Genomic DNA, 16,611 nt, shown 5'->3' on the forward strand with positions numbered 1-16,611 from the left:
ACGTGATTATGTGAACAGGTTCCAAGAATGGGAATTTATTCATTGCCAGTCGGTTTTTCTGTTGGAGCTGGTGTAGAGAGTTCGGGCTAGAAGACCTCGGTTCAACGCTCAGCTCAGTTAAGAAGTGACAGGGTGGCCTTAAACCAGCCTTGTAAATAAGCCCACAAAAGTTGCTAGCCCACTGGGGCTGGCAAAGGAGATATAGAAAAATGACATTTCCGTGCTGGATGTGGAGGAGGCGGCTCCCATCCTCCTAACAGTCAGCTTGATTTCTCTGCTGGGAGCAGCGGAGGGTTGGAGCATTACACCCCTCATCTGCCAGCTTACTTATTCTCCTGCATGCTATTCCTGGTTGCCTATGGCAACCAGGCTAGTGCTTAAATACAAGATTGTCTTAGACAACACAGTATCAGTGTCAGCCCCGCCCCCTACAAATCTGTCATACGGGGATAATATTATTGGTTTAATATTGGGATGATGTATGTGAAGTGTTTTGAGGAGTCCCATGCACACTTACATAGGAGCAAGCCCTACTGAAATAAGTGGGATTTATAGCCATTTCCCCCAACAATATTATATAGTTTGCTAATAGTTGCCATGTTTCCTCCCTGACAAAAGCTCTGTCCCTTTAGCAGCTTCGTGACTAGGGCTGTATATATACAACATACATTTTAAAGCACATTGAAAGCACCTGGCTTCTCCCACAGAATTCTGGGAACTATAGTTTATTAAGGGTGCTAGGAATGGTAGCTTTATGAGGTGTAAAACTACAATTCCCAGGATTTTTGAGAGAAAGCCATGTGCTTTGAATATGCTTTAATAGTATGGTGTGTATGCAGCCATGATTTCCCTATTATATCTTCTCCATACTGGGAAAGAATTCACTTGCTGAATATCTGCCTGCCCTGCCAGTACAAAGATGGCAAGCCTATTTGCAGCATGCTGGAGCTATGAAGATGAATCATTTTGTTTATATTCCACCCTCTAAGAAGTTGAGAGCAGCACTTAAGTTTCACAACAAATCTGTGTGGAGTAGTTTTTGCTGACAAGTGGAACCTTTAGTAAAATTGAGTGCTCCTGTTCAGGATTCTAGCCAGCTCTGCCCTTTTCTAGGAACTCCATTGCATCCCCTTTTCCTTAATTTCCATTCCCCCTTCCTGGCAATCAGCACTCTATGTCCACTGAGCATATTCAGCCCTTACTGAACTATTTTGTGGATATCCCCAGGGCCGGCTCCAGGAATGCGGGGGCCCTTGGGCATTAGCCTGCCCCGGGCTCCTCTGCCCTTCCGCGATCCCGCGGATCGCAAGACGAGCTTCCGAACCGCATGGCGGCAGAGGCTTCAGTCCCTTACGGAAACCTCGGCCGCCATCTTTATTGATGGCAACCCTGCACGAACAGCAGAGAAAGGTAGGTGAAGCGCGGGGGATGGCGGGCGGCTCGGAAGCTTGTCTTGCGATCTGTGGGATTGAGGAAGGGGAGCGGAGGGCCCCTCAGGGGCCCCCCAGGTGCTCCTAGAGCTGCGGGGCCCTCGGGCCAGTGCCCAACCTGGCCGCCCTTTGGAACCAGCCCTGGATATCCCCCTTAAGGATTTTCCCTAAGCTTTTTTTGTACTTCTGGAAACCTTGGGGTTCCCCCTGGTCTGCTGATACCTCCTTCTTGTTTGTGGATGGTGCCATTTTGGCTACACAAGGACCCATGCTCACAGAATGAGTTCATATATCTGTGAGGTCTGGTGACTTACCCAAGGCCACCCGCTGTCAAATGTCAAACCACTCCACACCACACTGAGTCTAGGAAACCTTTCATGGTTTTGCTTTGTGAAGTACCATTATGAACAATGCATGCATTTGTCGGGGTGGGGCGGGGCGGGGCAGGAGCAGGAGCAGGAACAGAAAGGCAGAGATGGGTGGGGAGGGAGAATGAGAAGGCTGCAGTCACATAAGAGCTGAGGGTGGGGAGGGGAGGGATTGCTTAGTGACACAGTGGAAGAGAGAAAGAAGGGTGATGAGAGATGAACAGGTGAATGACAAGAGAACGCAGGAGAGAGAAAAGAAGTAGTCAGTACAGATCGTGTGCATCAGAGATGGAGGCATAGCCAGTCACTTCTCCCGCAGTCCACTGATTAGGTAGCCAGTAGGAGGAGTGTTGTGTATGTTGGAATTTGCCAGCCAAAACATTGGCTGCAGGCTTCCCGTCAGTTTTACAAACACAGGGTTGCTTACAGATTGCTTTAAGATATTTTCAAAAATTAACACTGCAGATTATTAGAGCTGAGTCAAACTAGCTTAAATCATCTTGTGTTGGTTTTTTTCCATTAGTGTTGAAAAGCTTTGCTCCTGTTTGGGGCCATTTTCAGCACTTCTTTATGAGCACATTTACATTGCTTTGATGCCATTCTCAGTACCATTTTCCTTCACCTTCTTTGCCCTCACTGACCCAGCTGATTTTTTTCAGGATGTCATAACTGGTAGTCATGATGTCACATATGTTTGTAAACAAAATCATATGGATTACCACAGCCAATTGGATTAAACATCTCAGCATGGGCCAATAATGCTGAGGACTGAGAAAAAAGAAGCAGCCTGGGGAACTAAAGAGTGCAGTTTAAAAAAAAGGGAGGAGGAATGTTCCTCAAGATATTTTTGGTACACTTTTTAGCTATCTCAATTTATTTATTTATAGTTTTATATATCACCCTTCACCAAAGATAGTCACAGGGCTATTTAGAAAGTAAGATAATAAAAAGGCATAAGACGTAGTAAACAGGAATGTTAAAATATTTGCCTGACCTCCTGAGTTGCTGCTACTGGGAAGGGGGATGCGGCAGCCAGGATGATGGAGTGCAAATAATTTAAATAATTGCATCAATAAGAGGATCATAAAAATGACTAAACCCAGCAGCCTCTAAAAGTGGAACAAAAAAGTGCTTCTTTCAAAGTAAATATTGAGATAAGAGAACATACAGTTCAGACCTGCATGTTATTTGTTTAAATAATGAAACTTGCTTGGTGGAGTTAGTAACTTTTCAAAATTTATGCCTTCCCTTCCCCCAGCTGTAGCTCAGTTGTATTCTCTCTGTGTTAAATCAGTGACTATATGCATAAGGATGGATATCCACAAGATCAATGGTGAGTATGTTGGCTTATATATGTGGCAGCACCATAGCTTGGGTTTACTTGTGGGATTTGTGTTTCCTAGTGGTGTCAAGAATGCATATCCAGGATCTAGCCACAGACAGCATGGTGGGGCAAAGGCACTTAACTGACCTCCTGAGTTGCTGCTACCAGAAGGGGTGATGCAGCGGCAAGGATGATGGAGCGCAGTGCAGTGGCGGAGCCAATCCAGTGCTCCTGCCAGTGCATTGGCACCTCACCACTACCTCTCCCTCCTGGTAAGCAGCAGTGACTCACCTTCTGAGAGGTCAGGTGAGCATCTCTGCCCCATAGCACCATCTGCTATTGCCAGGCTCCTTGGCCTGACCATCTGAAATTTCTCCCTGCAGTGACTTTAGCAGTGTGGTTTTGTAGATGTCCGGATTTCTGTGGACTTGTAAAACTGATTTCCCTAAAACTAGCACCTTAATGTTGCTCTTTGTTTCTCTCATGAACAATTTTGGATACCACTGGTTACATATAGAAATAGCTGGTTTAAAGATACATCTGTAATCATAACGTTCTAAAAACTAGACTGGTGCCTTTTCAGTGACCCAGATCTGTAGACTCTAGCTGAGAAGTAAATTGGCACCCTGTAGTTTGCATTTCTGTCTGTCTGTATGAGAAGCTGTCAGAATACAGCTTTTGTCTGAGTTTTAGGCCAACCCAGAATAGAGAGAAATGTGGGTGGCTTGGGCTGTTTTTCACAAGTGACACTTTGATTGGTGTCTCATTTCTCCCATTTGTTAATTCAGTAAAGAGACTACATTGACATTCAGTTTCACTCTCTTCCACTTTCCATGCCCCCATTATCAACACTCACAAATGATGCATTCAAAAAAAAGCATTCTGAACATTAGTTGTAAAAAAACCAACAAAAATCCTCTTCCTTACTTGTAGTATAAGTCTCCATTGATTGGTATTAATTCATAACTGCTGTGTACCTAAGTGGACTTGGTAAAGAATCCAGAGCAGATGATGTTGGTGCCAGTCATGCTTACTGCTTGCAGCATGACAGCTGCTTCCTTGTGACACCTTCCCCATGGAGGGGGACAATTGCATGGTTACTTTCCCTCTGATTATCACCCTCTTACTCTTCATTACCTTCAAACCCTAATGACCTTGCCCTCCCTTATCTTTCCCCTCTTATATCCCAAAACATCCCCATTCATGACCTTTGCTTCTCTAACTCCACCTCCCTCCAGCATCCACAGGTCTCTTGCTCCCTCAAAAGACTTTCTGTCTGGTAGCTCAGTATGCTTAAAACTGCATCCCAGAATACCTGTGTGATGCCATGTCTGTTACATTCAGAACCCTCCTCAACGTGCACCTTTTCTATGAAGCCTTTGGCACAATCCCCTAGGTCCTTTGCCCTACTGTAACTTTGCCTGTAACTAAACCTAAGCATGTGTAACTAAATCACCTCATATTGCTTTCATGTTTATCCCTGCCTTGCCTTTCCTCCTCTTCCCCTGTTGTTTCCTCAGTGGCAAATTTTAGATTGTAAACTCCTTGGGGCAGGGACCTGTATCTCCTACACTGTAAAATGCCATGTACACTGATGGAACAATAATAACAATAATAATAAACAATAATAATTATAGAATCATAGAGTTGGAAGGGGCCTTGTAGGCCATCGAGTCCAACCCCCTGCTCACAGCAGGAAATCCACAGCTAGAGCATCTCCCGCAGATAGCTGTCCAGCCTCTGCTTGAAGACATCCAGCGAAGGGGATCCCACCACCTCCCTAGGCAGTCGGTTCCTTACTGAAGTGCCCTTACTGTCAAGAAGTTCCTTCTAATGTCCAATCTGAATCTACGCTCCTGCAACTTAAAACCATTAGACCTAGTCCTACCCTCTGGGGCAGCAGAGAACAAATCTGTACCCTCCTCTATGTGACAGCCCTTCAGGTACTTAAAGAGTGCAATCATGTCACCCCTCAGCCTTCTCTTCACCAGACTGAACATGCCAAGTTCTTTCAACCTTTCCTCATAAGACTTGTTCTCCATACCAGCTAATAAAATTCTTATTGAGAGAAAACGTCATAGGGAAATGGCTTGCACGTCGCCAACAGTAATTGTGAATAGTGCTCTTGTTTATTAAGCATATGAACTGATGCTATCAGTGTAGTTATCAGGGTTAACTGGTTCTCCTTCATGGAGCACAGAAGTTTGAATAAGCCTGTAAGTCCTTTAGAGGATTCAGATACAACAGATATTGGAATACTACTGTACTCTGGAGTCTATCCTGTCATCTTCTCTGAAACAATCTGCAAAATTAACAGGCTTTTTAAAAAAAATAGCTTACAATATTATTCTTGTCTGGGTGCTGTAAGCCTTTCTTCTATAGAGCATTAATGTTGATACATTCCCAACTAAATGAGATGAGATTAATGAGTTTCCTCTTTTTAGTGAATTCTGTCTCCAACATAGGTAGGTGAACCCCCTCACTGTGTGGTTACCAGTTTGTTAGCTTTCTATATGTCTATCTATGCTCTATCAGCTGGTCCATACAGATAAGTAACTGTTGATAACACTAAGGTATATTTTGCCTGCCAGGTCTATTGGGGTAGCTCCCACACTTATTATGCTAGGATTCCTCTATGTGTAGTGGGACATCTTCTGTTACATAACCACCTTGATATTTTTTAAATGAGTTGGTGGTTTATCAATATTCTCACAAATAAAAATAAATAACTGAAATAACAAATTATATAGATGGCATGTATATACATCTATATCTGCATTTGGGCCAGTTCACATGACATCCCCATCCACCCCTTTGGGACTGGGTGAATCAGATGCATGAATATATATACTTGTGTGCATGTACAGTTTGCATCACAAGTTAACAAATGAATAGATCTGGCTTGAAACAATGTGCTACTTCCTTTAGCATCCAGTTTGGGGCTTGCAGTCTTCCATTCCTCTCCTACCCCCCTTTTTTTTTTTGCTCAAAGACTTCTTAGAATCCTAAGATTTTTCTTTTTTAAAAATAACGTATTTTTTTAGATCTAATGTTTTACTGGAAAAGCTAAAGAAAATTACAGTGTAGCCTGAGTGCTCAAAATGAAAATACATTGCTCTATGATAGTTTTCATGATTTTTGCTATAGTGATATTATGCCAGAGCTCTTGCTTGCTTGAATTACTTGGTAAACCTCCCTGATTGAAATGGAAATGGACTGCCTTCAAGTCCATCCTGACTTATGGCAACCCTATGAATAGGGATTTCATGGAAAGCAGTATTCAGAGGGGGTTTACCATTGCCTCTTTCTGAGGCTAGTCCTCACCAGCTGGCTAGGGCCTGCTCAGCTTGCCACAGCTGCCCAAGCCAGCCCCTTCCTTGTTCACAACTGCCAGCTGGGGGGCAACTGGGCTCCTTGGGACTATGCAGCTTGCCCACGGCTGCACAGGTGGCAGGGCACGTAACCCCTGAGCCCCTCACTGTGGGGGTGATCTTTAGTTGGCCCTTGACACCCAGGAGACATGAGTGAGGATTTGAACTCACAGACTCTGGACTCCCAGCCAGGCTTTCCTCCCCACTGTGCTATATCACCTGTGCCTCCCTGATTAGAGGGGACAAATCTGTGATGTCCCTAACAATACTGTAATTGGAACAGCCATTCTAGTTTATCAAAGGCTTTTATGGAGGAGAGATCCATTCTTATTATTTGGCTGTTTACTGAATTTTTAAAGATCAATTTTAATTTGTACCTGTAGTCTATCTCCATATAAAACTTATGGGGGACAGTTTCTAATTTATTTAATATTTTTAAGAAGACTCATTGTAGATCATTATATCAAACAGCCATTGGGATATGTAGCTTGCCACGTGTATTGTTTTGGTATCTGCTCCTTTTGTCATTAGACTTTTTTTCCCCAGCAATTAATAAACATGTTCTGTTTACTAATCTCTGAGGTCATATTTCAACACTGACGAGTATGTATTTGTGCTATGTTGTGAGGAATTGTGTACATATGTTTATTTAACCACCCCTTTGATTTGTTTTTTCATTCTTGGACTTCTGAAACCACTTGACTGATTTTGAGTTGATGCTGGCATGCCAACCTCTCTGGCATATTGAGAATCTTATAAGGAGATTTACAGAACCTACCAAATTCTTCATCATAGCCAGGAATTTACAATTACAACCTCTGCTCATTTCCTGGAATTCTCCACTACAGCAGGGTGCACTCCAGCTACAAATCAAGAGTTCCCCCCCATCACTGGCTTCTCTTTTGCTCATTCCCCTCTTCCATTTGAGAAAAGAGAAAACAAAAGCTTTATTTCAGGAGTGGGGAACCTGTGGCCCTCCAGATGTTGGTGGATTCCAACTCCCGTCTTCCCTGACCATTGACCATGCTGGCTGGGATTGATGGAGAGTTGTAGTCCAACATCATCTGCAAAGCCACAGGTTTCCCACCCCTGTTTTACATTAACACACTCCCTCCATTCTATGCTGCCTGATTTTTTTTTAAAAAGTGGGGAGGGGGAAGTTGCAAGGAACTGAGGGAAGTCTGGAATGCACAATTATGTTTGCTGGCCTTTTACCCTGGTATTGCAAATGGATTCCTGGGATCAATGAAGGTTTCTGTAGAGGTGGGTGCAAAAAACAGAATGTCTGTGTAAGCCAAGGGAGCTGGAGAGTTATGGGATGTAAGTATGATTGTTAAGAGATATTGGATAGGAGTTGCGGGGGGAAACCTTTTTGGGGTGGAAGACTGTACTTTAGTTATTTATGCAAGGGAGGTGGAAACCATATTTAATTTTTTATGAGAGAAGTACAAGGACTCAGGCCTGTGTGGAGCCATACCATTTGTCCTTTAAGCCCTCTTCTTTCATGAGAGGGGATAGTTATGCAGTGAAAAGGAGAAAACAGTCTGCATATGCTCAGGGGCACTTTTAGGATATTCCCACTGGCTCATAGAAATTATCACTGGTTACTACATCCAGCTGCACTTTGTAGACCCCGTATCCATAGCACTTGGTCTGAGAAGTTTATTTAACCTTTTTTAATTATCTGTAACATCCTCTTCTCCCCCACACCAACATACAGTGCAATCCTGTGCATGTTTACTCAGAAGCTCCACTATGTTTCATGGGGCTTATTCCCAGATAAGCATGCAAATAACTGTAGGCATAATGTTCAAATGAAAAAACAAGATTTGAAAAGTCATTGTTGATAAAGCTACTTAGAGGAAAGGGCAAGATAGAAATATAATAAAACACCCATTTGTGTAAAACAACAAATTCTGCCCCAATTCAGATATCACCCAGTCATGGTTTGTTGGACTGAAAAATCACTGTGTGGCTCTAAATTGCCTCTTCCCACTTTTGTCCTCTCCCTGTGCACCTGGCTTAATACAAGACTTTATATGTTGCTAAATTACAGTTTGCTGTGGTAACTGAACCAGGTATGAGTGTGCTCTGCAAACCAATATTGCAAAGCAGTTTTAGGAAGTGCTCAACCTACCATTTTCCAGTTCAGACATCATAGCAACCTATGGTTAAACAATCTAGGAAGTCTTGCATTAAGCTGTGTCAGCATGGGAAGTGGGAAGTGTCGGATCAAGAATGTTGGATCAGGAATGTGATGTCTGAACTGGGTCTGCATGTTAGATAAGGAGCATCAGTCTTGTCATCATTGTCATTAGTGTGATGTAGTAGCTAGTATAGCTTGGATGTATGAAACCCTGAACTTGGGGTTTCAGCATGAAAAGGGCCTGCTGTGAGCCTAAACAATATTCTTGAAACCCTCAGAGGCAAGAATGAGATAGAAATGTAATAAGTAAACCAGAATCTGTTTTGGGAGGCTTCCATCTTGGAAAAATGATGTGGTAAGTGCTGTTTCCAGTGCAGAATTGAACAGATGCATTTAGGCCTAGATTAAGGATGGGTAATCATACCACCATCACCTCTTTGGCATACAGTACTGCCCACTTATTGGTTTTCTTATTGAAAGTGTGCCTAAAGCTGGTTGGTGGGTGGATGTCTATTTTTGTTGTTGTTTTGTTCTGTTTTGCTATGCTATGCACTTTTGTGAGTATGGGGCCAGTGAACCAGGGAGTCCTACTAGGGCTGCAAGACTGCAAGCTCACACCTCCAACATGCTATAATTGCCTGCATTGATATAATACAAAATGGCTAGGTAGGCAGGACTGAAAACCTTTAATAGACAGTTGTCAGTGTTCCCTTAGAGTCAGGAAGCTTCACTGTCTGACCTTTCTACTGCTTCCCCGTGGCTTCATCCTGATCTCTGACTTACACTCTCATTGCTTCCTCTTTGTGTGTTTCTTCAACAGCTCTGATCCAGGTTTCCTTCCCATCCCTGCAGTATGATGTAGCTGCAATCTGGTTTGTTCATGTGCACTGAATCTTTTGCATTTTTCGCAACATTTGTATAACTCATTGTGCCAATGGAGTATTATTTTATTTAAGGGGGTGGGGGGGGGACCATCATCCAAGCCCTGTCCTCCAGCAGAAAGTCATAGTTGCCCAATGCATGGAGATACTGGAGGAGGTTTTGTTATATCCCAGTGGACAGTTTATCACTGCAGGAATGAGAGATACTGTGAAGGGAGGGGAGAGGGTGATGTATCAAGAACTCCCAGAGGAAAGCAATGCTGAGAAGAAAGTGGCATTTTAGGTAGCATCAAAAGGCCAACGTTACTGTCTGAAGGACAAATGGTTCCTAACTGATTGGAATTATTGTATTTTAATTTCTGGCCTGTAAGTTCCTTTCTCTTTTCAGCACCTTCTCATTCTCTTCCACTTTTCTGTTTTCAGTTCTGCATCACTTCTCATTTTTCTTCTTCAGGCTGAACAACTTGTAAGGCTGCCTGTTCCCTGTGTATTATTCTGTCTTCTTTGGGACAAGAGGGAGCTTCTTTCTTTCTGTGCACTTCTCATACTTAATGGGTCATTCAGGTAATTTTGTGGTGGCCACCCACACAAATGCTACTGTCTCTGCACATCATTGTCAAGCAGTAAGTGCAGCTTGTCACTGCAGGGCAGGGCATCCTATTCAACAAAAACATCATTGCGATATAGCTAGAGGCCCATGGATTCCACATTTTTAAAAAGTTGCAAAAAAGGTGACTCCAGTTTTCTCATTTATATATTGCCTCTAATGTACAGCATGCTTGACCATCATTTGCTGCAATCCAGAGACTGCAGTAATCCATGTGTGTAAACAGGTGTGGAAGGGCATTTCTTGAAGAGGCACATTCCCTCTTTAGATACTTTCTTTACTTCCAGGTTTCTGTGAGAAAAAAGGGCAATATCAATACCAGGAGATGCAGGTAGGACTAGCTGTCTGCACATCACATCAAAAAGTGTCCGGGACATAGTGCACCAAAAAATAGCTGGTACAGACATGGTCTTCTGTTCCATGCTCTTCTTACACCCATGCATCCCAGGGAAATGCAACAATAATTGACATCTACCCCAGAATTTCTCTGCCCCTCTGGCTTCCTTACCCATGAGTGTAACAGGCCAAGTAGAGTTTTTCTGCTTTCTTAATCATTGGTTGTCACTTCCTAAAACAAGGGGATAGATCATCCTTCTCAAGATCCCCCTAAATCTTTTGAGTGTTTAGAAAGAATTACAGTGGATGAATCACTCAATAATTAGTACTCTCTGTAGCATCTTGTACATTTGTCTGCAGCCTTTGGTTCTTCATGCTTGGCTGCAGTCAGAGACTGGGATGTTCAGTGCCCTTTGCATCAACATGCCTTACCTGCTTACCTAGCAGCAAACACATAGGGAGAAAACAAAGCAAAGGCTTCTTTAGTTCTCCCTGGTTACTGATCCACATGATTGTGCTGACTCAAAGCAGCTTTCTCAGCTGTCCAAATGCAACAGCCTGACCCAATCTCTGAAGTTGAGCCTGCCTCTAAAACAATGAAATATTGTTTCCTGGAATGAGTATGCCAATGAGTTAAAACAAGCTTCCTCTGCACTCAGCCTGTTAATTGATGCTCTTGCATGCCTTGAAGATAAGCTATTGAAAGAAACATTCACAGAAGTTCTGGCTCTGAAGCTGGAATGCTATTAAGCCTTTTCTAAACCTTCATTATCTCTGCTATTCATTTCTGACACTCTCTGCCATTAGGGCCCAATCCAAAGTCCATCCCAAGTCTGCAAAGGACCCCACTAACCTTTATGGTAACATCTTTATTGCAGCTTTTTCTGACTACATTCAGCACTACAAGTGTTGGACAGCTCCCAGAAACTTGTCATCTTTGGGTCTGTAGATTGATCAAATGGGCAAAAGGAGGAGAAGGGTCTTGGAGCAACAGAAACTGTAAAATTTCAAACACATTGGATCCAGGGGTGTAGTCGTCCAGGGTCTCAGGAGTTCTTTGACCCTTTACTTTTTTGGGGAGTGAGGTCCCAGCAGGGTCCTTATGTCTCCAGCGTTCTATAAGCCAATCAGCATGAAAGGGGAGTGTATTAGCCATTGAGAAAAATCTTCTAAAGCAGTATTCAAGCCTGGCTACATTATCCTATAACCTTAGAACACTGTATAATCTTAGAAGTGTGTGTGGCTGGGAGAGGGCATGGATGTGACTATTATGAAGGGACTCTGCACTTCCAAATTTGTCTCTACATTACTGTACCTATCAGAAACTCTGACACAAATTCCTGATATAGTGAAATTTATGGCAGACTTTAGGAAAGTTCATAAAACACTCGTAGATGTCTAAGTGTAACTCATGAGCTCGCATGGAACAAAGGTTGTATCTAAATTTAAAGGCCCAGTTCTTACCTTAGTGTTATACCAATTTTTTCTCCTTTTTGCTTTCGGTTCAGTTTAGAAGAATACATTTGTAGATAGGGCATTATTTACAGGTAGTGATTGTGTACTCGGTATGGTTCAACATGTGCATATAATCTTCACTGAGGACCATTCAGCCAGATTTGATTATAGTTTCAGGGCAGAATTTTATTTATTTATTGTATTTATATACCGCCCCATAGCCAAAGCTCTCTGGGCGGTTTACAAGGTGTAGAGGTTGTCATGACCCCTGAATCTAGCAGTGAGTTTGGACATGGAGTTTGAAGGCTGCAGGAGTACCTGAGGAGCTGGGTCAGGTTCAGGACTCAGAGCTAACTGCTGATCAAAGGGAGATCATGACACCTGAGGCTAGACAGGCACCCCCAGAGCCCGGACCCTCGTGTGCACCTTCCCCTGAGCTTGAAGAACCAGCCTGCTGATGCACAGAGTGCACCAGGGAGGAGGCTATGGAACAGAGGAGGAGTGTCCATCTTTAGGTTGGCTGTTTAAGGCCCTGAAGCCAAGAGGATGGAGCCTGAATGAGGTAGTCTGGAGACAGAGGCTTAAAAGGCCTCAGTCTCATCCCAACCTTTGCTGGAGCAAATTGCTCGCTTGGGACCATCCATCACCCAGCAACCTTTGACCAGACCAGCCTTGCTGCATTCTCTGTGGCATCTAGCATTGAACATAAATATGACAGAAGTGTTCAAATAAATCAGCATGGTAAGTGCAGTGTGCATAGGGCAGGAGTAATTTCAGTATGGACTTCTTATGTAGTATGTGATTAGTTCTCCTAGAGAGACAAGCTCCTCCCTCTTCCCCCACACACTTTATTTACATAATGAAGTCAGCATAACATAAAATTGTTGCTTGCATTGTCTGGATTCCAGACCATTCCCAGATGGAGACAATTCAAGAGCAGACTCAGCAACACAAAACACACACTTTCACAGCCGAATCCACATATGAATTCAGTTTCTTGGTGCTATCAACCACCTGTAAAATCTAGTTTCTTTAGAAAGAGTCCTGTAGGTCAGGGTTTCCCAAACTGTGATCCACAAGCTTTATTCAGGTGTCCTGCAGCATATCCGTGAATTTGTGGTTGAAAATGGGAGACGGCACATCATCGCATTAAATATGCAAATTGATTTTTAATTGTATTTTTATTGCTTCTTTTATTTCCTTTATTCTGTTGTACTACCATTTGAATACTATGGATTACAATAAAATTACAATGTTAGCAATATAAGAAGCCATAAAAATACAATTAAAATCATATAGCATCTAGCACAGTGCATAACTGCTGCAACAGGCAGAAAAGTCATTAAGTCGTCCACCAAGACTCTCAGCAATTTTCAAGTGGTCCATGGGGAGAAAGTTTGAGCACCGCTGCAATAGGTCTTTGCTGTCCATGATCATTAAGGATGGAGGAGGTGGCTTCTGTTAAATGGGGAAGATAGCTGATATAAATAAATCAATATTTTGCAGGTCAATACTTTTTGAAGGTCTGCATTCTGGTCCACATTAAGAATAAATGGTTTTGGGAGTCCTCCTTGTGCATTCAGAGTGAAAATTTGTAGGCTTAAAGTGGGAAGGGATGGGGTATACACATGAGACATGATAGAAGTGTATAAAATTATGATAGAAGTGTATAAAATTATGCATGGCATTGAGAAAATGGATAGAGAAAAGTTCTTCTCCCTCTCTCATAATACTAGAACTCGTGCACATTCAAAGAAGCTGAATGTTGGAAGATTCAGGACAGACAAAAGGAAGTACTTCTTTACTCAGCGCATAGTCAAACTATGGAATTTGCTCCCACAAGATGCAGTAATGGCCACCAGCTTGGATGGCTTTAAAAGAAGATTAGACCAATTCATGGAGGACAGGGCTATCAATGGCTACTAGCCATGATGGCTGTGCTCTGCCACCCTAGTCAGAGGCAGCATGCTTCTGAAAACCAGTTGCCGGAAGCCTCAGGAGGGGAGAGTGTTCTTGCACTCGGGTCCTGCTTGCGGGCTTCCCCCACGCACCTGGTTGGCCACTGTGAGAACAGGATGCTGGACTAGATGGGCCACTGGCCTGATCCAGCAGTCTCTTCTTATGTTCTTAACCTCACCATACTTCTGTTTCCTAATGTGTGCTGACTCCAGACCTTTCCATGTTCAACATGATGATTTAGAGGGTGATTCTAAGTACATTTGAGTGAACGTGCGAAGAATCCTCCCTTTGATCAGGACGCTGATATCACAGGGTTCCTGATTGCTTAGAGGATTCTAAGCACATTTGCCTGAATGTGTTGCGAGTCCCCCACGAGACTTTTGTGCTAAATGTGGAAATGAAGTGGAATAGACTGGGATGTGCAGTGGAGCTGGCATGTGCAGGGATGTGTGTGTACCCCTCCCCACTTTAGGGCAAGAAGCACTCACCACAAATGCATGAATGGGACTTTAGATCACCATAGAGTTGGGGACAACTCCTTGTACTCTTGCTTCTAGAGTTCAAAAACTGAAGCACGAGAGCAAGGAACACTTCTTTGAATTGGTCTACAGAACTGGCTCCTGCTATAAAGAAATCTGTTTGAAATCTGCTATGTATTTTGGAAAGTTGTTTGTTGCTATACGTTTGGAAACCTCTTAAGATATCGTAATCAAATTTTGCATGATAGTTCCTGTGACCAAAGAGCAGGTCTGTTTGGATAGGATACAACTGGATTCCATTTTGAATCAAAATGGTGGACTGAACCTTTCAAAATTGCACTAATTTTAACCACTAATTTCAAAACTGCTCCAATTTTTTGGTTTCTTAGAATTTACAAGCAACAGCAGATATGAGGCTGCTAGTTATGTATATTTTGATGATGTTCGCTGAAGTCCCTCCAATTTCACTCATTTTAATTTGTACTGATATAACTAGGGCCATGTACAGCCACCCCTATCTACCCTGTGGCTCTGATCCAGGAAGCATCAGGCTGACCCACCCTGGGTTGACCAGAGGACCATCACCCTGCCCTGCCCCAGATCCATTCCTGAATAATTTTGGATGTGGGGCTAATGTTCAGCTGGGGTTTTAATTTTAATTTAATTGACAGCTTCCGAACTGTCAATTCTGCAGGTTGCTGCAATGCGTCCCCTGCCCCAGATCAGCCAAATCTGGTGCACAGCCCTAGATATAACTGACGATGTCACTGAGGGATAGCCAACGTGGTGCCCTTCAGATGTTGTTGACCATCACTCCCATTAACCCCAGAGAGCTTAGCCAGTGGTCAAAGATGATGAGAGGTGGAGTCAACAACAGTTGGATAGTTGACTACTGCTGATGTAACTGATCTTTATATCAAGTAAAAATCTGGACCACTGTCTGCATTGAAAGGCTTGTGGAAAGAAAACATGTTCTTAGGTAATGTTGATTTAGAAAACTGTTGGCTTCTTCTAGGAACTACCTGCACTAGAACCAGGCACCCTCAGCTATGTGTGCAGGTTTCTCCTGACCTGAGACACAGAACTGTGTGTTGGAGCATCTTCCTGGGCAGTGACATATTGTCAAATTCTGGATTGGCCTCATTTACCCAGGCTGGCCATTGGACTGTTCTGGGCAAAAAGGCTTCTTTTGTTTGGGCTGAGACTGCTTGGGCAACAGTGTCTTCCTGGCTGTGTTTCTGTGTGCCCCTTGGCTCTGATTCTTTGGATTGACTCCGAGCTCACCTCTGACAGCTGCCTAGAGCCCAGCCTTTTTGGCTGCACTTCAGACAACAAATTCAAGGGTAGTTGTTTCTTTCCTGTTCAAAAACTCCTGGAAAGTGAATGCCATGTTGGTTGTTTTTTTAAAAAAGAAAGAATCAGATTCTCTCTAACTCTGATGGAGATTATGTGACTAGTTTTGTTTTTAAGAACCATTTCAGATTATCTGCAAAACAAATGTTTTGACCAGTTCTGTTCTGTACTGGAAATTAATTCACCCAAGCTATTGTGTCATCCTTTATCTTTTCGCTTTATTTCAGGAATCTTCTGGATAAGGATACTTTCTCCAAATCTGACCCATGTATGTAAATTTTCCATATAGCTTGACTGCTTTATATAGTGTGGTTTGGTTACAGGGTTTGTGCTTACCTGACAGAGGTTCTTACAGGATCTAGATTTTTTAGTTTCAAATGCATGGATTCTTGGAGTCCAACACTATTTAGAGATTTTTTGCACTGCTTAGAGAGTTTTTAAAATACTAAGTGGTTTTAAAAAGCTTTAAAAATAAATAACATTACAACTCTTAGGCATGATGAAGCACTTTAAAACCCATTGATTTCAACCCATGAGGGCAAAAGACATACTTAACTCTTCCACTGAAATCAATTCAACTTAAGAGTGCTGGATTGTGCACTGGAATAATGACTCCTGATTGGAAACAGTTGTTTTAAGGTATTTGTTGTGCCAATTGCCTGAGCAACGATGTCCTCCTGGCATGGAACTTTCTCTGTGATAACTCTCTAGTCTGAATAGCTCAAATCCACTGTTCTTAAAAATAGTCAGGTTGATCCAGAAATCTTTACACATGTCTGAGCACATACAAATGGCTTGAGTATGTGTGGGTCCTCATTCTTCTCAATGTTAGTCTGAATGTACTAAATAATGCACATGCAGTTTGAGTCTTTCTTTTTCACTCAGTAGGATGGCTGTTCTGA

General features: G+C 42.8%; 1 protein-coding gene across 2 annotated transcripts in view; it reads left to right on the forward strand.

The window, feature by feature from the left end:
• CPNE5 (copine 5) overlaps positions 1 to 16,611 on the forward strand; it is a 200,033-nt gene that overhangs the window by 35,373 nt on the left and 148,049 nt on the right. For both annotated transcript variants that reach the window (XM_061632533.1, XM_061632534.1), the window contains exon 2: positions 15,937 to 15,977. In XM_061632533.1, coding sequence (XP_061488517.1) covers positions 15,937 to 15,977 — 41 coding nt within the window. The remainder of the gene's footprint in view (positions 1 to 15,936; positions 15,978 to 16,611) is intronic.

The sequence above is a fragment of the Rhineura floridana genome, chromosome 6, assembly GCF_030035675.1.
Source record: "Rhineura floridana isolate rRhiFlo1 chromosome 6, rRhiFlo1.hap2, whole genome shotgun sequence".
In the NCBI taxonomy this organism is placed as follows: Eukaryota; Metazoa; Chordata; class Lepidosauria; order Squamata; family Rhineuridae; genus Rhineura; species Rhineura floridana.